This window comes from Pseudophryne corroboree, chromosome 2 (genome assembly GCF_028390025.1).
Source record: "Pseudophryne corroboree isolate aPseCor3 chromosome 2, aPseCor3.hap2, whole genome shotgun sequence".
NCBI classification, from domain to species: Eukaryota; Metazoa; Chordata; class Amphibia; order Anura; family Myobatrachidae; genus Pseudophryne; species Pseudophryne corroboree.
Genome location: NC_086445.1, coordinates 786,426,689 through 786,450,892, shown reverse-complemented (window position 1 = coordinate 786,450,892; position 24,204 = coordinate 786,426,689). Strand labels below are relative to the sequence as shown.

The 24,204-nt window shown below is 45.0% G+C and overlaps 1 protein-coding gene across 3 annotated transcripts in view; it reads right to left on the bottom strand.

Annotated features, from left to right (window-relative positions):
• Positions 1-24,204, bottom strand: part of WWC3 (WWC family member 3) — a 617,369-nt gene that overhangs the window by 211,890 nt on the left and 381,275 nt on the right. For all 3 annotated transcript variants that reach the window (XM_063955530.1, XM_063955532.1, XM_063955536.1), the window contains one exon: positions 15,844-15,973. In XM_063955530.1, the coding sequence (XP_063811600.1) occupies positions 15,844-15,973 (130 nt within the window). The remainder of the gene's footprint in view (positions 1-15,843; positions 15,974-24,204) is intronic.

Sequence of the window (24,204 nt, the reverse complement as noted above, 5' to 3'; positions counted from 1 at the left end):
TCTCGTAGTGTATACTGCAGGGGAGAGCCTGGGGAGATAGCCCCGCCCCCTCCGCGGCGGGCTTCTCCCGCTTTTTTAATAATATTTATGGCGGGGGATTAGGCACATATACAGTTTATAACTGTATTATGTGCACTTTGCCAAAAAGGTATACATATTGCAGCCCAGGGCGCCCCCCCCCCCCCAGCGCCCTGCACCAACCAGTGACCGGAGCGTGTGGTGTGCTGTAGGAGCAATGGCGCACAGCTGCAGTGCTGTGCGCTACCTTATTGAAGACCGGAGTCTTCAGCCGCCGATTTTCTCCTGGTTCTTCCGTCTTCTGGCTCTGCAAGGGGGACGGCGGCGCGGCTCCGGGAATGGACGATCGAGGTCGGGCCCTGTGTTCGATCCCTCTGGAGCTAATGGTGTCCAATAGCCTTAGAAGCACAAGCTAGCTGCAAGCAGGTAGGTTTGCTTCTCTCCCCTCAGTCCCTCGTAGCAGTGAGTCTGTTGCCAGCAGATCTCACTGAAAATAAAAAACCTAACAAATACTTTCTTTTCTAGTAAGCTCAGGAGAGCCCACTAGGTGCATCCAGCTCTGGCCGGGCACAGATTCTAACTGAGGTCTGGAGGAGGGGCATAGAGGGAGGAGCCAGTGCACACCAGATATAGTACCTAATCTTTCTTTTAAGAGTGCCCAGTCTCCTGCGGAGCCCGTCTGTTCCCCATGGTCCTTACGGAGTACCCAGCATCCACTAGGACGTCAGAGAAACTAGAAATTATCATCGTCATGAACTTAAAGATTTATTTTATGCTGCTATATTGTAGATTGTTGGTTTATAAATAAACTGTGATTTATGATTTACGAATCATTTACACTATTTAGATGACATACTGCAGGGGGTTGTTCAGGTTTGTTAAGTGCAGGTGGGGAAGATATAACATTTGCAGAGAGTTAGATTTGGGTGGGTTATATTGTTTCTGTGCAGGGTAAATACTGGCTGCTTTATGTTTACACTGCAATTTAGATTTCAGTTTGAACACCCCCCACCCAAATCTAAAGGTGGGTACACACTGATAGATATATCTGCCGACCAATTGATCGGTAGATATATCTATGGACGGATCGGGCAGTGTGCTGTGCGTACACACTGCCCGATCCGTCAGGGACTGACGTCATGAACTGGGCGGGCGTGTACACACGACCGCCCAGTTCAGCTGTCAGTCACCACCGGCCGCCGCAGCATGTGTACGGGCGGCCGGCTGGCCGCCCGTACACACACAGCGATGCGCCAATATATCGGTAGATATGCTGGCCGCCGGCTGTGCTGCAGGGCCGACGCGATATGTCTGTGAACGACGGAGTTCACAGACATATCGCCCGTACACACTGGCCAACGGACCCGCGATTTAACGGCCGTTCAATAGAACGTCTAATATATCGGCCAGTGTGTACCCACCTTAACTCTCTCTGCACATGTTAGATTTGCCCACCTGCAGTGCAACATGGTTTTGCTGATTGGTCTGCTAATTTGGTTTGCTAACAAACCTGAATAAGGCCCATAGGAGCAGATGTATTAGCCTGGAGAAGGCATAAGGAAGTGATAAACCAGTGATATGTGCAAGGTGATAAGCGCACTAGCCAATCAGCTCCTAATTATTAATTTACATATTGGAACTGATTGGCTGGTGGGTTTATCACCTTGCACATATCACTGGTTTATCACTTCCTTATGCCTTCTCCAGGTTAATACATCGGCCCCACTGTTTGCAATCACTAACTGCAAGCATAGCTTAAAACTGTGGAAAAGTTAAAGCTGATAACCCCCACAATATTATTATTTTTTTTTAATTGTATACAGGTAACATAAATCCGAGTTGACTTCTAATATCTATAATATCTTTGCAAGTATATTCTTTATACTACACACTTTTCTAATGAACAATGATTTGATGAGAACTTATTATTAATAATTACATCAGAATTCAATGAATTAACAGATATTTACTTCACATACATCATACATCATTTGTGTATTATACACAGATAATGTCAAGTTAATGATTTTGCATATGTAAGATGTATACCTTACAAACTAGTTACAGACTTGGTAGTGTAATCTATTTCTCAAGTACCCACCCAGATATGTTCCATGAAGGCACACCACACCTGAACTTCATATATGCTACTTGTTACTGATGCAACCATCCAAATTATACAGAACAGTGCTCTGATAACATGTCGCTCCACAACTTGTCTCCAAGAATGTAGAATGACTGACACACCTACATAGAACACATCATATAAAACTAACAATACAATTCTCTCAGTTCACTACTAGATCTGTGCACTAAGCTTTTCCTCTATAGACAAATGATACAATTAAATATTATATAACTTATTATCTACGTTTCAGATCTGATACATACAATATGTGTCATAATCCAAAATGCTGTTGTGTGATTCAATATATTACAAGCCTCAGTATGAGAACCGATAGTCATTTTTATTACCTTATTGTGATAAAAGTCTCTACAATAAGAAACCAGTGAGAGTTATACAGAAGGCTGCAATTTTAGGAGTAAAAATAAGAATTTACTTACCGATAATTCTATTTCTCGGAGTCCGTAGTGGATGCTGGGGTTCCTGAAAGGACCATGGGGAATAGCGGCTCCGCAGGAGACAGGGCACAAAAAGTAAAGCTTTAGGATCAGGTGGTGTGCACTGGCTCCTCCCCCTATGACCCTCCTCCAAGCCTCAGTTAGGATACTGTGCCCGGACGAGCGTACACAATAAGGAAGGATTTTGAATCCCGGGTAAGACTCATACCAGCCACACCAATCACACTGTACAACCTGTGATCTGAACCCAGTTAACAGTATGATAACAGCGGAGCCTCTGAAAAGATGGCTCACAACAATAATAACCCGATTTTTGTAACTATGTACAAGTATTGCAGATAATCCGCACTTGGGATGGGCGCCCAGCATCCACTACGGACTCCGAGAAATAGAATTATCGGTAAGTAAATTCTTATTTTCTCTATCGTCCTAGTGGATGCTGGGGTTCCTGAAAGGACCATGGGGATAATACCAAAGCTCCCAAACGGGCGGGAGAGTGCGGATGACTCTGCAGCACCGAATGAGAGAACTCCAGGTCCTACTTAGCCAGGGTATCAAATTTGTAGGATTTTACCAACGTGTTTGCCCCTGACTAAATAGCCGCTCGGCAAAGTTGTAAAGCCGAGACCCCTCGGGCAGCCGCCCAAGATAAGCCCACCTTCCTTGTGGAATGGGCATTTACATATTTTGGCTGTGGCAGGCCTGCCACAGAATGTGCAAGCTGAATTGTATTACACATCCAACTAGCAATAGTCTGCTTAGAAGCAAGAGCACCCAGTTTGTTGGGTGCATACAGGATAACAGCAAGTCAGTTTTCCTGACTCCAGCCGTCCTGGAACCTATATTTACAGGGCCCTGACAACATCTAGCAACCTGGAGTCCTCCAAGTCCCTAGTAGGCGCAAGGCACCAAAATAAGCTGGTTCAGGTGAAACACTGACACCTCCTTAGGGAGAGAACTGGGGACGAGTCCGCAGCTCTGCCCTGTCCAAATGGACAACCAGATATGGGCTTTTTCGAGAAAAAAAACACCAATTTGACACTCGCCTGGTCCAGGCCAGGGCCAAGAGCATGGTCACTTTTCATGTGAGATGCTTCAAATCCACAGATTTGACTGGTTTTAAACCAATGTGATTTGAGGAATCCCAGAACTACGTTGAGATCCCACAGTGCCACTGGAGGCACAAAAGGGGGTTGTATATGCAATACTCCCTTGACAAACTTCTGGACTTCAGGAACTGAAGCCACTTCTTTCTGGAAGAAAATCGACAGGGCCGAAATTTGAACCTTAATGGACCCCAATTTGAGGCCCATAGACACTCCTGTTTGCAGGAAATGCAGGAATCGACCGAGTTGAAATTTCTTCGTGGGGCCTTTCTGGCCTCACACCACGCAACATATTTTTGCCACATGTGGTGATAATGTTGTGCGGTCACCTCCTTTCTGGCTTTGACCAGGGTAGGAATGACCTCTTCCGGAATGCCTTTTTCCCTTAGGATCCGGCGTTCCACCGCCATGCCGTCAAACGCAGCTGCGGTAAGTCTTGGAACAGACATGGTACTTGCTGAAACAAGTCCCTTCTTAGCGGCAGAGGCCATAAGTCCTCTGTGAGCATCTCTTGAAGTTCCGGGTACCAAGTCCTTCTTGGCCAATCCGGAGCCATGAGTATAGTTCTTACTCCTCTACGTCTTATAAGTCTCAGTACCTTAGGTATGAGAAGCAGAGGATGGAACACATACACCGACTGGTACATCCATGGTGTTACCAGAACGTCCACAGCTATTGCCTGAGGGTCTCTTAACCTGGCGCAATACCTGTCCCGTTTTTTGTTCAGACGGGACGCCATCATGTCCACCTTTGGTATTTCCCAACGGTTTACAATCATGTGGAAAACTTCCCGATGAAGTTTCCACTCTGCCGGGTGGAGGTCGTGCCTGCTGAGGAAGTCTGCTTCCCAGTTTCCATTCCCGGAATGAAACACTGCTGACAGTGCTATCACATGATTTTCCGCCCAGCGAAAAGTCCTTGCAGTTTTTGCCATTGCCCTCCTGCTTCTTGTGCCGCCCTGTCTATTTACGTGGGCGACTGCCGTGATGTTTTTCCCACTGGATCAATACCGGCTGACCTTGAAGCAGAGGTCTTGCTAAGCTTAGAGTATTATAAATTTACCCTTAGCTCCAGTATATTTATGTGGAGAAAAGTCTCCAGACTTGATCACACTCCCTGGAAATTTTTTCCTTGTGTGACTGCTCCCCAGCCTCTCGGGCTGGCCTCCGTGGTCACCAGCATCCAATCCTGAATGCCGAATCTGCGGCCCTCTAGAAGATGAGCACTCTGTAACCACCACAGGAGAGACACCCTTGTCCTTGGATATAGGGTTATCCGCTGATGCATCTGAAGATGCGATCCGGACCATTTGTCCAGCAGATCCCACTGAAAAATTCTTGCGTGAAATCTGCCGAATGGAATTGCTTCGTAGGAAGTCACCATCTTTACCAGGACCCTTGTGCAATGATGCACTGATTTTAGGAGGTTCCTGACTAGCTCGGATAACTCCCTGGCTTTCTCTTCCGGGAGAAACACCTTTTTCTGGACTGTGTCCAGAATCATCCCTAGGCACAGCAGACTTGTCGTCGGGATCAGCTGCGATTTTGGAATATTTAGAATCCACCCGTGCTGTTGTAGCAGTATCCGAGATAGTGCTACTCCGACCTCCAACTGTTCCCTGGACTTTGCCCTTATCAGGAGATCGTCCAAGTAAGGGATAATTAAGACGCCTTTTCTTCGAAGAAGAATCATCATTTCGGCCATTACCTTGGTAAAGACCCGGGGTGCCGTGGACAATCCAAACGGCAGCGTCTGAAACTGATAGTGACAGTTCTGTACCACGAACCTGAGGTACCCTTAGTGAGAAGGGCAAATTTTGGACATGGAGGTAAGCATCCCTGATGTCTCGGGACACTATATAGTCCCCTTCTTCCTGGTTCGTTATCACTGCTCTGAGTGACTCCATCTTGATTTGAACCTTTGTAAGTGTTCAAATTTTTTTAGATTTAGAATAGGTCTCACCTAGCCTTCTGGCTTCAGTACCACAATATAATGTGGAATAATACCCCTTTTCTTGTTGTAGGAGGGGTAATTTGATTATCACCTGCTGGGAATACAGCTTGTGAATTGTTTCCCATACTGCCTCCTTGTCGGAGGGAGACCTTGGTAAACCAGACTTCAGGAGCCTGCGAAGGGGAAACGTCTCGACATTCCAATCTGTACCCCTGGGATACTACATGTAGGATCCAGGGGTCCTGTACGGTCCCAGCGTCATGCTGAGAGCTTGGCAGAAGCGGTGGAACGCTTCTGTTCCTGGGAATGGGCTGCCTGCTGCAGTCTTCTTCCCTTTCCTCTATCCCTGGGCAGATATGACTCTTATAGGGACGAAAGGACTGAGGCTGAAAAGACGGTGTCTTTTTCTGCAGAGATGTAACTTAGGGTAAAAACGGTGGATTTTCCAGCAGTTGCCGTGGCCACCAGGTCCGATGGACCGACCCCAAATAACTCCTCTTCCTTTATACGGCAATACACCTTTGTGCCGTTTGGAATCTGCATCACCTGACCACTGTCGTGTCCATAAACATCTTCTGGCAGATATGGACATCGCACTTACTCTTGATGCCAGAGTGCAAATATCCCTCTGTGCATCTCGCATATATAGAAAATGCATCCTTTAAATGCTCTATAGTCAATAAAATACTGTCCCTGTCAAGGGTATCAATATTTTTAGTCAGGGAATCCGACCAAGCCACCCCAGCTCTGCACATCCAGGCTGAGGCGATCGCTGGTCGCAGTATAACACCAGTATGTGTGTATATACTTTTTATGATATTTTCCAGCCTCCTGTCAGCTGGCTCCTTGAGGACGGCCCTATCTATAGACGGTACCGCCAGGGCCGGTGCAAGGTAATTTGGCACCCTAGGCAAAATTTATGCTCCTCCCCCCCCCCATCCTCCCTTCACACACACCCTTAGGTGAAAAAGCGTGGAGGAGATAGATCTGTGTCAGGGTTCAGCTTCACCGCACCATGCTGGCACTGCGCGGTGACCTGTTCTTGGCTGGCTGGTGAACTTGTTCCTGTGCACAGTGCGGGACCTCACGCAGCTGCTGCCACTGTCATTGGTCAATGAATGTGGGGGCGTGTGCAAGAGTGGTAGTGTGTCTGCAGGGTGCAGTGTGTATAGTAGCTTCCAGATGCGTAGCGGGGACCATGGTGGATAATGTGTATCAGACCCGCTCCCTGGGAGTGGCGGCTGAGGGGCTCTCGGATTAGGATGTGGATGGCCGAGCAGCTCTGGTCTGGCATTACTACATCAGAGACAAATGAAGTCGCACCGATAAATATCGGTAGTGGATCTTGTCCCTGCTGCAGAGGCATGACTGCCAGACCATGCTGTGGCACAGGGTGAGCTCAGTGGGGAAGTATGACTTGTACCCGGGAGAGAGGACGGCTTCCCTGTCACTGCTACAGTAGATGTTATTCACATTACGCCTCACAGTTATGTCCATTGCTCACATTAAGATGCACACTAGAGCCCCTTGTACACATTATACCACACAGTAGTGCCCCTTACACATTATGCCCGCAACCCCCCCAACCCCCTCTTTCCTCCAGTGAACTGAAAAATAAGGTTGTAAACAGAATAGCTTTCAATCTAGCATGATGAGAGCAAGCAGTAGGATTGCCAGATCTAGAGTTGATCGCAGCAGCAAATTTGTTAGCAGTTGGGCAAAACCATGTGCACTGCAGGGGAGGGGGCAGATATAACATGTGCAGAGTTAGATTTGGGTGTGGTGTGTTCAAACTGAAATCTAAATTGCAGTGTAGAAATAAAGCAGCCACTATTTACCCTGCACAGAAACAAAATAACCCACCCCCAAATCTAACTCTCTCTGCACATGTTATATCTGCCTCCCCTGCACTGCACACAGTTTTGCCCAACTGCTAACAAACTGCTGCTGCGATCAACTTTGAATTACCCCCATAGAGAGGAAGATCCTTAATGTAAACAGTGATGGGGGGATTATAATCACACACCTACTATACCAGTGTTTTTCAACCACTGCCATGGTACACTAGTGTGCCCTGAGCAGTCTCCAGGTGTGCTGCCATAGAAGCAGAACCAGGCCCGTCAGTGTTTTGCCGCTACTGAGGCCCTGGAACGATCAATACTGGTGGGTTTAGTGGATGCAGAGCCAGTTCTTTTGGGGGGGGGGGGGGGGGGGTTATTTTTATTTTTTGATAGTCACATGAATTATTCCAATTTCTATATATATCTATGGGCGGATGTACAGATGGAGCCACGCTAATCGTGGCTCCATCTGCGACTAGGTGCGCTCCGCCGGGAATGAATGGGAAGCATGTGCGTTGTAGATGTGCCCCGTTCACTTTGAATGGGAGCATCTGTGTACGCTTGGCGGTGGGCCGAGGCGCACCTAGGCATGCCTCTCGCCCCCGTCTGCGTGGCTCCATCTGTATGACATCTAGGTTTATGACAGTCGGCCAGCGCATTTAGAGGAAAAGGAGGGATTTGAAAGATCCCTGTCCAGGGATTTCTACTGAAAGAAGTCCAAAGGCTTCTTTGGCAACACCATTTATAGAGCTTTGTGCAATAAAAAAAAGGAAAAAAAAAAAAGGTAAAAACTCTGAAAACTGCATTTTTCTTTTTAGTGCAGCTTAGTGTTGATACATCCCACCTGTGTGTGCACATGTACAATGCAAAATGTGTTAAATGCATGTCTACAAACTCACTCACAGATTACAGTAAAAGCACTGATGAAACTAGAGCTGCCTGGGAGATTGCAAGGCAGCCATTCCTAGTCATCTACCTTCAAGAAACATGCCTGTCTGTATGGGTCAAACAGCACCAGACCCTGCAGAAAGTTGGCACTGGAAGGCACCAATAGCCATGTGGCAGCCACGACCTAGTGTCCAAACCTCCAGCCACTTACCTGGGTGAGACAGGGCAGGGAGTACATTCTGCCTGGTGGTGTGTGCAGATTAGCCCAGGTGTAGTGTGACCAGGGAGAGGTGACAGGATCACGTGCTGTTGCTATTACTTATCTAACTCTGCAAAGTGCATCTCCTAGAGCTGAACTTTTAGCAGCTTCCTCCCCCAGGATGCCTGAAAAGCCCCCAGTCCTGGATGCCTGCTTTATACAGGATCTGTGTTATTAGCCCAGCAGTTCTAGGATCGGAGCTGCAGCAGATTAACTTTACAGATACTGCTGCCCTCCCCACCACCTCTGACCTCCTATCCTCCGTTCACAGAACAGCAGCTAACCATGCAAAAAAGCTAATCTGTTCTTAGATGAAAGGCTCCTGGGGGGTGAGTACAGATAAGGAGACAGTGGGAGCAGGAGAATGAGACTGGCCAGAAGAGCTGCCATGCAGTGCTGATATATACTGTAACTCACCGTCGTCACAACGCACAAGGGATCCGCGGCTTGGCATGTCAGTCAGATAGGAGAACGTTTAGAAAGGGTTTAGGGGGCGGGTCTGTTTAGAAAGAGATTCACCTCATTGGTCTTAAGGGCGGGACCAGCCACAGGAGCTTGGCTGAACGGAGATCGGGCTTGCCTGACAGCAGGTTCTTTATGCTGCATCAGGTGAGTGGTGGCCGATCAGTATGCACAGACACAGTGTACACCAAGCTGTGCCCCCTGCACCCCCCATGCTGTCACAGCCTTGTTATGACGCCATTCTATCCCCTGGCCGCGGGTCCACTGCATTCACCTTCTACTGTCACTTATCCACTGTTTTCTCCTGGGCAGCCTCAGCGGGCCGCCCCTTCAGATCCCCCGCCCATAGGCAGCTGCCTAAAGCTGCCTAATGGGAGCGCCGGCCCTGGGTACCGCCACTTGTTTTGATAAGCGTGTGAGCGCCTTATCCACCCTAAGGGGTGTTTCCTAACGCGCCCTAACTTCTGGCGGGAAAGGGTATACCGCCCATAATTTTCTATCGGGGGGAACCCACGCATCATCACACACTTCATTTAATTTATCTGATTCAGGAAAAACTACGGTAGTTTTTTCACATCCCACATAATACCCTCTTTTGTGGTACTTGTAGTATCAGAAATATGTAACACCTCCTTCATTGCCCTTAACGTGTGGCCCTAATAAGGAATACGTTTGTTTATTCACCGTCGACCCTGGATTCAGTGTCCGTGTCTGTGTCTGTGTCGACCGACTAAAGTAAACGGGCGTTTTAAAACCCCTGACGGTGTTTCTGAGACGTCTGGACCGGTACTAATTGTTTGTCGGCCGTCTCATGTCGTCAACCGACCTTGCAGCGTGTTGACATTATCACGTAATTCCCTAAATAAGCCATCCATTCCGGTGTCGACTCCCTAGAGAGTGACATCACCATTACAGGCAATTGCTCCGCCTCCTCCCAACATCGTCCTCATACATGTCGACACACACGTACCGACACACAGCACACACACAGGGAATGCTCTGATAGAGGACAGGACCCACTAGCCCTTTGGAGAGACAGAGGGAGAGTTTTGCCAGCACACACCAAAAACGCTATAATTATATAGGGACAACCTTATATAAGTGTTTTCCCTTATAGCATCTTTTATATATTTCTAACGCCAAATTAGTGCCCCCCCTCTCTGTTTTAACCCTGTTTCTGTAGTGCAGTGCAGGGGAGAGCCTGGGAGCCTTCCCTCCAGCCTTTCTGTGAGGGAAAATGGCGCTGTGTGCTGAGGAGATAGGCCCCGCCCCTTTTTCGGCGGGCTCGTCTCCCGCTCTTTAATGGATTCTGGCAGGGGTTAAATATCTCCATATAGCCCCCGGAGGCTATATGTGAGGTATTTTTAGCCAAAAAAGGTTTTCATTTGCCTCCCAGGGCGCCCCCCTCCCAGCGCCCTGCACCCTCAGTGACTGCCGTGTGAAGTGTGCTGAGAGGAAATGGCGCACAGCTGCAGTGCTGTGCGCTACCTTAAGAAGACTGAGGAGTCTTCTGCCGCCGATTCTGGACCTCTTCTCGTTTCAGCATCTGCAAGGGGGCCGGCGGCGAGGCTCCGGTGACCATCCAGGCTGTACCTGTGATCGTCCCTCTGGAGCTAATGTCCAGTAGCCAAAGAAGCCAATCCATCCTGCACGCAGGTGAGTTCACTTCTTCTCCCCTAAGTCCCTCGTTGCAGTGATCCTGTTGCCAGCAGGACTCACTGTAAAATAAAAAACCTAAGCTAAACTTTTCTAAGCAGCTCTTTAGGAGAGCCACCTAGATTGCACCCTTCTCGGCCGGGCACAAAAATCTAACTGAGGCTTGGAGGAGGGTCATAGGGGGAGGAGCCAGTGCACACCACCTGATCCTAAAGCTTTACTTTTTGTGCCCTGTCTCCTGCGGAGCCGCTATTCCCCATGGTCCTTTCAGGAACCCCAGCATCCACTAGGACGATAGAGAAATGCTGGTGGTAAAATTGCAGCTCTATGTGATGCAGCTGGGGTCATTATCACCCTGAGCATGATTACTTCCATATTAAAACATAATAACGTGGATTATTTGGTCTGCAGTTGGAGTACAAGACGCAAGTGCAAGATGGACCAAAATGGGTCCCATTAAAAGTATATGATAAGCCATTTTGACAAATGGTGCAAACTTCCTTTTCCTCGCTACAATAGTACTGCTTTGCAAAATCAAATTTCATTTGCTTAATCAACAAAAAACAGTGTGACTACTTTCTATTTTAAAACCCTTTCACTCCAATTAACCCCTCTCTAATGCCTGCATGTTAGTCAGGGGCAGCTCAAGGAGCGAGCTGACAGTGCCATCGACCAGAGCGCTGTAGCCCGGAAGGACGCAGCCACAGTCAGCCCGACCCCTTAGTCTCCACATCGTTCCACCTTCCCTTCTGGTGCAGCTGCTGTTGGAGGTGTGTTCTATGCGGCTTCTTCTTGCAGCAGCCGCTGGGAACTAGGACCCGGTAGCTCTCCATGGAGGTGCAAACTCTGGCCAGGAGCTTAGTCGCATGCGCGGCTCCACCTCACGTAAATCTTCCAGCTCCCTGTATGAATGGACGTGCCCCTGAGTTACTACATATAATGGAGAATGTCCTGAGGCCCCAAAGTCTACTGTGCCACCACTGCAGCATACATATAAATTCAGCTATTACCACTGTGTTAAAGCAAGCATATAGGGTATGTACTACCCTGGAATACCACAACACCCACTATAACCCTAAAGCTCCTGGCTGCAACTGTTATAACGTATACCTGTTAACCCTGTGTTACTGTTCCTGTTTCTACCTGGTTAATAAACCACCCTCTGATTAAATCATCTGCCAAGTGGACTAACTTCTATTTGTACATTGCTGCCACCTACAACTGCAGTGTCTGCAATAGCGGCTCCATACCTCCCCCTGGACCGTCCTGCCTCACCTTTGCTTCATCCAGCCCCCCTGGTTAGTGCTGCCTTCATCCGCTACATACTGCCTCTCCATGCTCCGTGCAGCTGCTGCCTTCCCCTTGCTACATACTGCCTCCACATGCTCTGCACTCCCTTACCTCTGCTCTGTGGTGCTGTCCCTATCTATCCCGACTTTCACCTGGACCGTGCTGCCTTACCTCTGCTTTGTGGTGCTAACCCCCCCCCCCCCCCCCTTCCCCCCTGAAGCTGCTGCCTCTTCTCTAGTCTGTGGCTAGTGACTGATCTCCCCAGGGTTTTCCTGTGGTGATGTCATGGGGCTGCCAGAGGAAGACAGGATTCATGCAGCCTATAGAGCAGTCATATAGATCATGCAGACTACTACACAGGTGAGTGCACGTGTTAGATACACATTTTTGTCCCTAGCCCACCACTCACTCCCCCTCCCTTTTATCATTTAATCTTTTGTTTTAGTTTTTGTAGTGCTTCTCTCAATCCTCCCTCTCTCCATGGTGTGCCTGTTGCCCTACCTATTCCTGATGCTTTTCATTTTTCAGACTCTTTCTCTTTCTCCTTCGTCTAGTGTCTGTTGCACACTTTATCCTTTGTCTTATTTTTTCCAGTGTTTCTTTCTGATGTAGTGTGGAGAGGTAATATAGTGATGTTTTACACTGTAGTGAGCTTATAGCGGAGCCAGCAATGTAGTGTAGGGCATAGAGGGGTTAGTAATGTAGTGTAGCTTATAGAGGGGTCAGTAATTTAGTGTAGGGTACAGAGAGTTCAGTGATGTAATGTAAGCATGAAGGGGTCAGTAATGTAACGTAGGGTATAAAGTGGACAGTAATGTAGTGTAGGGTATAGAGAGTTCAGTAGTATCATTATAGAGGGTCGGTAATGTAGTGGCGGGTATAGAGAGGTCAGTAATGTAATGTAAGGTATATGGTCCATGATGTAGTGTATGGTATAGAGAAATCAGTAATGTAGGGTATAGAGGAGTCAGTGTTGTAGTGTAGAGTATAGAGAGGTCAGTAATCTAGGGTATAGAGTAGTCAGTGATGTAATGTAGGGTATAGGGTCAGTGATGTAGTGTATGGTATACAAAATTCAGTAGTGCTCGTAAGGAATAGAGTAGTCAGTGATGTAATGTAGGGTATAAGGTCAGTGATGTAGTATATGGTATAGATAATTAAGTAGTGTAAGGTATAGAGTTGTCAGTGATGTAGTGTAGGGTATAAAGGGGGTCAGTGATGTAGTGTAGGGTATAAAGGGGTCAGTGATGTAGTGTAGGGTATAAAGGGGTCAGTGATGGAGTGTAGGATATAGAGGGGTCAGTGATGTAATGTAGGTTATAAAGGCGTCAGTAATGTACAGTAGTGTAGGGTATAGAGATGTTAGTGATGTAGTGTCGAGGGTATAAAGGGGATGGTATCAGGATCTGCTCAGGATTGGCGCTTGGGATGTGTAGTGTAGGATATAAAGGAGTCAGTGATTTAGTGTAGAGTATAGAGTTCGGTAGTGTAGTGTATAGAGGGGTCAGTAATGCAGTGCAGGGTATAAAGGGGTCAGTAATGTAATATAGAAACATAGAATTTGTCGGCAGATAAGAACCACTTGGCCCATCTAGACTGCCCCTTTTTTTTTTTTTTTTTTTTTACATTATTTTTATCTCTAACCTTATTTGATCCTTATTTCTTTGTAAGGATATCCTTATGTCTATCCCATGCATGTTTAAATTGCTCTACTGTCTTAGCCTCTACCACCTCTGATGGGAGGCTATTCCACTTGTCCACTACCCTTTCTGTGAAATAATTTTTCCGCAAATTTCCCCTAAACCTCCCCCCCTCCAGTCTCAGTGCATGTCCTCGTGTCCTATTGCTTCTCTTCATTTGGAGAATGTTTCCCTCCTGGACTTTGTTAAAACCCTTGATATATTTGAAAGTTTCTATCATGTCCCCCCTTTCCCTTCTCTGCTCCAAACTATACATATTGAGATTTCTTAGTCTTTCTGGGTATGTTTTGTGATGTAGGCCATGCACCATTTTAGTTGCCCTCCTTTGTACAGTTTCTAATGTATTAATATCCTTTTGAAGATATGGCCTCCAGAACTGAATACAGTATTCTAGATGAGGCCGTACCAATGACCTATACAGTGGCATTATTACTTCTTTCTTTCTGCTGCTGATTCCTCTCCCAATGCAGCCAAGCATCTGACTAGCCTTCCTCATTGCCTTGTTACATTGCTTACCTGCCTTTAAGTCATCTGAAATAGTGACTCCTAGATCCCTTTCCTCCTCAGTAGTTTCCAGTATAGTGCCATTAATACTATATTTAGCTTTAGGATTTTTGAGACCTAAGTGCATGATTTTGCATTTTTTGGCATTAAACTGTAATTGCCAGACTCTTGACCATTCCTCTAGTCTACCTAGAGGAATGGTCAAGATGTAGGGTATAAAAGGATCAATGATGTAGTGTAATGTAGGGTATAAAAGGATCAATGATGTAGTGTAGGGTATAGTTTAGTAGTTAAGGGTATAGAGGGGTCAGTGATGTACTGTTAGGCATAGAGGGGCCAGTAATGTAGTGGCGAGTATAGAAATGGTCAGTAATGTAGTGTAAGGTAAGGTATAGGAGGGTCAGTGATGTAATGTAGGTTATAGTAAACATTCTAATCCCAAATACTGAGTACACTACTATTGAACTAAAACAAAAACTGCAGGAAAAACTATATAATCTGGATAAAAAAAGGCAAAAGTTGGAGGTCCGATTTGTGTGATTACATACCATGCCTTGCACCACGTATCAATATGCATAAAATTAGATATGTCAATTTTTTCTATAGGGGAGGGGAAAAGGAAATTTTTCCACCCCAGACTTAGCTTTTTTTGGACTTTGGCAATGACTTTCTGTATAAATGTCCATTTGTTGGCTGCTAGAGAGTTGGATGTATCATGCATTCACTATGCGCATGCTCCAAAGCCAAGCACACTCAAATATAGACACTGTTGAGTTGTGCAGAATTCAGTTGCATCTTCAATTGCTGCTGAAGGGTGTAACTGGGTGGTAACAGGCGTTTACACATAAGCAAAGTTGTCAAGGTTGTTGAAAGACAAATAGTTGTATTTTCTGATGAAAGCATATGGATGCTTATATTTTTTTCAAATCTGCATTACCCATTATACCAAGGGAAAAAAAAGTGCTTCAATAATTATAATCTTGTGCAAATCCGTCTACGTAACCACGGAGGGCATGGGTGAAATACACACGCTTTTAGGTTTAGGAAGAGCCCCTGTGAACACATTACGTCAAGGTTCTTCTCACTATCCCATTTAATTACTATTAACGTTTACATATTGTTCTATTTTACACATTCTTGTATGTTCAAGTCTCATTTACATCTTAGTTAAGTCATGAGCATAAGGGGATCTCAATACTGTCATTACTGGACTTGTCCCATTTGCAGGGCATTGCCGTCTTCCTGCATCCAGCTGGCTCTTCCCATCACGTACAGCACAATTTTGCACCCCACAGTAGCTGTCAGTGTGACTTGATAAACCTGCCATGAAATAGGTGCATGGCTCCCAATAAAATAAATTAGCATTGCAAGGTCACTGTTTTTTCATTGTTGACCATTAATGTTTCTAAATGAACTTTGTACTGCATTCTTCCTTGCTTGGGAATGTTCTGGCAGAAAGAAGATTTTATGACCGGATGAGGAAATTTCCCAGAAGAACAAATAGAAGTTTATAGATAAATGTCCACAGAAGCAGTTGATTATCTCTTTACCCATACCTAAACTGAATAAAACATTGTCCATACCTGCATAAGGTCACGTCTTTCCTTCTCCCCCAGGCAAATTGCTTGCCGTATTGTTCGTAGTTCGCTCATTATTGCTTGTGCCTCATCTAGCTTATAATTTGTATGCGCACTTGACATCTTACGATCGATTCTATTGGAAGAAACACAAGAAAAAAGCATTACTTATATTTTTATACCTAATGGGATTACAAAATAGCTATAAACAGAACAAATGGATTCAACTTTATGGTGAACTAAAGCAGCATATTAGTTATTAAATTTCACCGGCTGGAAGACCTGAACATGTACAATCATCTACAAACCCTGACTTTGACTTGTCTTCAGTGTTGGAGGTTGGAGCTTGCCATTTGCATTAAATCTGCATTTATAAATATTTTTATTTTTAAAAAAACTATTTAATTCATATTTTGAAATAATATAACAATGTAAATATTTTTTACGTGAACTGCAAGCTTGTCTGTGTTCACATTGAAGGTTCATCATTAGCCAATTTGTTTTTTTTTAAATTTCCAATTTGAGCTTCAATATGAGTTTTTGTGTTTCAACAATTTAAAAATGTTCTTGACTTTCCAGTGACTTTTTAAATCAGTTTGCCTAAACGATTGAAAAATTGATCCATGATCAGTTAGAGCATCTCTACACGAATCTGTTAATTTCAATTGAAAGGGTGATATTGTAATATTAAGAACTAGTAAAAACCAATAAGAAAGCTGAGCTCAATGCTTTAATGTACATGGATTTTATGGGCTATATTTCCAACACACAACTTATTGTTAAGGTACTTTAATGTTCCTGAATTACAATGAATCTACAATTTTTTTTTGTAGATCTGTGCAAAATAAGGATACAGATGTTTCCTCATACACCTAGCGTCTATACGCCATACGGCGTGGGACATCCGGCATGACTGAGCCACTCCAAGAGGTGTAGCGTGCCATTTTTCTTTACATTTTGCATCTTGCAGATGCAGCAAAACACCATTCAAGGGACCTGATTCTGAGGTGGGGGTAAAGCAAAAAAGAGCAAGTTAACTGTGCACCTTGGCAAACCATGTTGCAATCCATGTGGCTTTATAAAAGCACAGAGAGATTTAGGGCACAAATGTATTAAGCCTTAAAAAGTGACAAAGTGGCCAGTACCAGCCAATTAGCTCCTAACTGTTAATTTTCAAACACATCCTGTAACATGACAGTTAGGAAGCTGATTGGCTGATACTTTAACACTCATTATCACTTTACTCGGCATCACTTTTTAAGGCTTAATATATTTGGGCCTAGATTTGGGATGGGTATGTCAAAACTGAAATCTAGGTTGCTGTGTAAAAATAAAGCTTTTCAGCACTGTTGGGCTGCATGCAAAAGCAGCCAGTATTTACCCTACATGTAAAAAATATAAGTGTATTTGCTCCCCTTGCATTGCAAGAAGGTCTGTCCAGATGCACAGATACTTGTTCTGTTTTTCGGAACAGGGAATTCTTGGCGCAGCATTTAAGGGATAACAGTGAAGACAGGGACAATTGTCAGACTGAATAATATAAATGGCATTTAATGATCACAGATTAAAATGTTTTGCTTGTGTAGCATATGGTTAAAAACACAATTCATTCACTGATATAATACCTAATTCATTCAATAAAACGAGTATAACCGGTAAAAATACTCTATAATGGATAAATTGATTATAAGTCAATGCCTAAACGGCAGAAAATGTCCTGAGACCTGTTGTCCTTAGCCAAATAGGCTTGCAGTTTATCTCACAAAACAGATCTGTACAGTTTAAAATTACGATCCTTAAACGGTATAGCCTCTTTCCTTATACACTTTCCTGTGCAAATAGCTTGATCCACACTGGGAACCTTTCCGTAACACACAGCTTTATTACAGGTTGAGTATCCCTTATCCAAAACGCTTGGGACCAGAGGTATTTTGGATATCGGATTTTTCCGTATTTTGGAATAATTGCATACCATAAGGAGATATCATGGCGATGGGACCTAAGTCTAAGCACAGAATGCATTTATGTTTCATATACACTTTATACACACAGCCTGAAGGTAATTTTAGCCAATATTTTTAATAACTTTGTGCATTAAACAAAGTGTGTGTACATTCACACAATTAATTTATGTTTCATATACACCTTATACACACAGCCTGAAGGTCATTTAATACAATATTTTTAATAACTTTGTGTATTAAACAAAGTTTGTGTACATTGAGCCACAGAAAACAAAGATTTCACTATCTCACTCTCACTCAAAAAAGTCCGTATTTCGGAATATTCCGTATTTCGGAATATTTGGATATGGGATACTCAACCTGTAATAGTATATTGGCAAGGATGGACCCACTACTTCCTGGTGATGATTAGCTGAATGCGGCGCTAATGTACCTCTCACTCTCCGTATGGTGGGTCCCTGTCTCCGCTGTGCTTGTTCCCCTCCACTGGTGCTGGCCGCCTCCCAGAGCCGTGGTGATCCGTCGCTCTGCACAGCTTGCAGGCGTTCCACAGATCATTAAATGCCATTTATATTATTCAGTCTGACAATTGTCCCTGTCTTCACTGTTATCCCTTAAATGCTGCGCCAAGAATTCTCTGTTGTGATTAATTTTAACCAGTAAGGGTACTGGTCTGATCTACGGCTGCACCATTTGTTTTGTCTTTTTCTGCTGAAACTTTGTTTTCTCTTCTTTTCCCTTTTTCTTCCTTTTTCTTTTCCCTTTTTTATTCTACTAAGGAGTTTGCGCAGATAATATTTTATTCAAACTTGTTCTGTTTTGCTTTACTCCCACCTCAGAATAAGGCCCAGTGTATACCAGAGATGCTGGGCTGTGATATAAACTACACAGGAATAAGTTTTAAACACATACAGACATCGCAGATATAGCACAGAAGAACTTCAACCGCTGCATAGTAACACTTCTTAAACAGATTCCGATTGTCATACACAGATATACAAATGTCACACATCAAACTGATCAGTATCATTTAGCAAAGTTGTTTTGTCGCTTGCAGTTGTTTATTTTTGTGAATAAGATGCACATTTTGAGCGAGACAGACACTTAAGCCGACTCACCAGGGACCTGGAGCTCTGAGAGGGCCTGCTTGGGGCGACTGAGGCCGCAAAGCCTGAGGGCACATCTGTCCTCTTATATCACTGAGATATTATTGTAAAATTTTATTCGAAATTATCTAACCAAAGAGTAGGGCACCATGCACTCATGTTAAGTAAAGTATACAATGTTTATGGATTAGAACACACACAAATATCTTACCAAACATTTAAAAAGAAATGAAGTTCTAGAAAAATAGGATTTTAATTACCTACCGGTAAATCCTTTTCTCGTAGTCCGCAGAGGATACTGGGGTCCATTTAGTACCATGGGGAATAGGCGGGTCCACTAGGAGCCATGGGCACTTTAAGAATTTGATAGTGTGGGCTGGCTTCTCCCTCTATGCCCCTCCTACCAGACTCAGTCTAGGAAACTGTGCCCGAGGAGACGGACATACTTCGAGAGCAGAGTGGTGTGGACTAGATGGCGCTATCGCTCAAGCGGTGATGGTGAATATGAGAGTGCTCAAAAAAATACTTAGCTGTGCCATCTCCGGACGGAAAGTCAAGGGTGTTCAATGTTCAGTCTTTGATAGAGAGCTCAACCGTGTTCAAATAATAGGAAAATGAAACAGAAGTATACAATGTGTAGTATTGTCGCGTGAAACAAAATGAGGCAATAACGTAGTCTACGGTTTTTGCCGATAGGCTAGTAGGCTTCACTAGGCAATGTGAATGGTCAGAGAATTGGTGATCTTTTTAAACCAACAAATTGAGACAGTGTTCTCATATAAACACACCTGACTTACAAAAAGACAGGTGTTGACATGCCCATAAAGGTATCTTTTCAAGATGTGACGTGCTCTTTATCAATTGGTGGTTGAAGACCAGGATCTAAATGGTATCTGCTATTGTAAGAGAGGGGCGTACCTAACACTCACGTGAGGGATGGTCGATATCCTCATATAGCGGTTTCTTTCAAGGACATCGCTCCAAAGGGGTTATCATGGTGGTTAAATATCCGATGCTGGAATACTCGACCATATATGAAATGTGAAACAGAAGTACACAATGTGTAGTATATTCAAAAAACATGTGGTATCTTAGCCACTGTTTATAGGCGTACCTAATTTCAAAATTATCAGTATCTTTCTATGCTGGTAGTGAAACCATAGAATTCCTAAAAACACACCTGACTTACATAGAGACAGGTGTCTGGACGCCCATAACAGTATCTTTCATGAGATATGGGGTTCTCTATCAGTCAGTGGCGGGTAGCCAAACTTAAAATAGTGAGGGAGGCGTACCTAACACTCACGTGCAAAACGGTTAGTGTCCTCATATAGTGGTTTCTTTCAAGGACCTCGATCCAGGAGTAGTAAAAAGTAAAATTTATTCAAAGTACATAACATAAAAAACAGGCTGATCTTAGCGTAAGAGTCCGGCTCTGATGGAAGAGAGAACCGTCTTGGAACAATAAGTGGCCAACTTAGGGGTTCCAAAAAATATATATTTATGACAAGGTCCTACCTTCCTTCAGAGTCCAATAGACAGGTCCGCTGTTGAAGAGCCCCCTCTAAGCCAACGCGTTTCGAGTCAGGAGACTCTTTTTCAAGGCATGAGGGTCCAAACAAACAGGTTCCCCTATTTATCGCAAGACATAGTGACATCACTTCTGGTCACATGACCGGAACTGGATGCTGAGAGTTCAGAAATTAAAAGAATTAATAAAATTAATAAAAAGTTCTTCTTACTGTTTAGGAAGTATGTTATCGTATAAAACGCTACATTATTGACATAAAACAATGCTCACTTGGGATTATACCAGTGAAAATAAGGATCGACTCCCCCTATGGGTTGTGGGACATGTAGTCAAAAATGGGAGTAATTCAGGAAAAGGACGTCCGTAACCGGAAGCCGCTAGGCTTCCTGGGTAATGTAGTCTATGTATCCACAGGAAGTGGCGCTATTTGCGGCCAGAAAGCTTTGTTACTGACATAGAACAAAGCTTATTTCAATAGTCACATTTATAAACTAAAGTGAACTTTCACTGGGGATTATTGAAAACAAAAGTAATTGCTAAAAAGAGAGGCCGGCCGCGGCTCGCCTCCTGGGTGATGTAGTCTGTTGCCCATCCAGGAAGTCGCGCTGTCCGTGGCCAGGGCGGAAGTCCATTTCAGATGCATCTTATTCCCGGAAGTGCCAGCCGCGGCGGAAGTGCCGCTATACGTCTGGGTAATGTAGTTCCCAGTTCTTATGTGTCCATAGCTGTTGAAGCGAAAGTAAAAGTGCCGCTTTGATTCTGGGTGTTGTAGTTCCTTGGTGTAATAAACAGTCACAGCAGGATTAAAGAGTTGATGCTTGCAAAGGTCGTTTTTTTTATATAAAAGTTGCGGAGGAAACAACCACAGTTAGTGGTGCTCATTGCTTGATTATCGAAAGAGTTAACAGAAATAATAGTGAATTACATTCTTATTGCTGGTTTTTTGGATATAAATGTTAAGTAAAGAGAAGTCCACTTTTGGACTACCTGGGATAAGTCCACCGTTGGACCAAGAAGGCAGCAATTGGTTTACTAGAAGCGCCATTAAGGATTTCACCCTCCCTTTTTCAATACTTCGAGAGCAGTATAGATAAGGATAGTGGTGAGATTCCGAACCAGCACACACAACAAGAGAAAAGCCAAGATAACCAAACTTGAAACAGGAACAGCAACGGCTGAACCAACATTACTTAACCAAGTAACAGTGCAGGAAGAACGAAGCACTGGGCTGGCGCCTTGTATCCTCTACGGACTACGAGAAAAGGATATACCGGTAGGTAATTAAAATCCTATTTTCTCTTACGTCCAAGAGGACACTGGGGTGCACATTAGTACCATGGGGATGTACCAAAGCTCCCAAACCGGGTGGGAGAGTGCTGAGATTCCAGCAGAACTGATTGACCAAACTGAAGGTCCTCAGAGGCCAAAGTAGAACTTAGCAAACGTGTTCGAACCTGACCAAGTAGCTGCTCGGCAGAGCTGTAAAGCCAAGATACCACGGGCAGCCGCCCAGGAAGAACCCACCGACCTAATAGAGTGGGCCTGTACAGATTTTGGACATGGCAAACTAGCCGTGGAATAAGCATGCTGGATAGTAAGTCTGATCCAACGTGCAACTGTCTGCTTTGAAGCAGGACACCCAATTTTATTGGGATCATAAAGAAAGTCTTTGAAGTAGCAGAGGTGTCAGCGACAACCGGAACCATAATAGGTTGGTTGATGTGAAATGCGGATACCACTTTAGGAAGAAATTGCTGACGAGTGCTGAGTTCAGCTCTGTCCTCATGGAAAATTAAATAGGGACTTTTGTGAGACAAAGCCCCCAGCTCCGACACACGTTTTGCTGAAGCCAAGGCCAACAGTGTGACAGTTATTCGTTTTAGAATTGTTGGGATCAGAGGAAGTGGAGGTAGCATGTACACCCTCTGATAGACCCATGGAGTTGTCAGGGCATCTATCGCCACCACCTGTGGGTCTCTCGACCTGGAACAATATCGCCTGAGTTTCTTGTTGAGACAAGAGGCCATCATGTCGATCTGTGGATATCCCCATCGACTTGTCAAGCACTTGAACACGTCCGGGTGAAGACCCCACTCCCCTGGGTGGAGGTCGTGTCTGCTGAGGACGTCTGCTTCCCAGTTGTCTACTCCCGGAATGAAGACAGCTGACAATGCCACAGCATTTCTTTCTGCCCAGAGGAGAATTCTTGACACCTCTGACATTGCTGCTCTGCTCTTCGTTCCGCCCTGTCAGTTTATGTACGTTACTGTCATCACATTGTCCGACTGGACCTGAATTGCTCGATCTTGAAGAAGATGTGAGGCCTGCAGAAGGGTGTTGTATATGGCCCTGAGTTCCAGAATTCAAGGATGACTTCTGGACTTGACCATCTTCCTTGAAACTGCACCCAATGAGTGACTGCTCCCCAACCTCTGAGGCTTGCGTCTGTGGTTAACAGATCCAGTTCTGAATTTCGAACCTCCGTCCTGCGACGAGGTGAGAAGACTGTAGCCACTACAGAAGGGAGATCTCTGCCATTACCTTGGTGAACACCCTCGGTGCCATGGAGAGACAAAATGGCAGGGCCTGGAACTGGTAGTGACAGTCCTCCAGTGCAAACCGGAGATTAGCCTGATAAGGTGGCCAGATTGGAATATGAAGGTACGCATCCTTGATATCCAGAGACACTAGGAATTCCCCCTTCTCCAGACCTGAGATCACTGCTCTCAGAGACTCCATCTCGAATTTGAACACTCGTAAGTACGGGTTCAAAGACTTAAGGTTCAGAATCGGTCTTACCAAACCGTCCGGCTTCGGTACTACGAACAATTTGAAAAAGTACCCCTTGTTTTGTAGATGAGGTGGTACTGGAACAATGACCTGAGTCTGTACCAGTTTTTGGATGGCATGCTATAGATACATGCCTCTTGTGAAAGCCTGATTTGAAGAACCTGTGAGGTGGGAACTTTTGGAATTCCAGTCTGTAAACCTGGGAAATAAGATCTATGACCCAGGGATCCTGGCACGAATTTGACCAGATCTGACTGAAAAATTGTAGTCGGGCTCCCACCTGACAGCCTTCCAGGCATTGCGGTCCACCGTCATGCTGAAGTCTGTGAGGAAGCAGAGCCTGAGCTCTGCTCCTGAGCACCTGCTGCTGCTGGTTTGCGTGGTTTACCTCTTGCGCCGCTGGAGGACGTAGAAGTACCTCTGGATTTGTCTTTGAACTTGGCCGTCCGAAAGGACTGTAACTTAGAAGCTGAATAAGTCTTCTTGGTTGGGGGGGGGCTACTGAAGGAAGATACGTAGACTTACCCGCAGTAGCTGTGGAGATCCATTTGTCTAATTCATCTCCAAACAAGGCCTCTCCTGTGAATGGTAGGCCTTCCACGCCTTTCCTGGAGTCCGTGTCTGCAGTCCACTGGCATAGCCACACGGCCTTGCGTGCCGACACTGCCATAGCAGTGGTGCGTGTGTTAAGCGTGCTTATTTCCTTTATGGCTTCCACCATAAAGTTCACAGAGTCCTGTATATGCTTCAGGAGTAAGACAACATCCCCCCTAGATAAGGAATCTAACCCCTCAATTAGGTTACCTGACCATTTAGCAATTGCTTTAGTGATCCACTCACATGCAATAGTGGGTCTTTGGGCCATCCCAGCAGCTGTGTACAATGATTTGAGTGTAGTCTCAATTTTATGATCAGCCGTGTCTTTAACGGAGGCTGCACCAGGAACAGCCAATACAATTTTACGTGACAGCCTAGA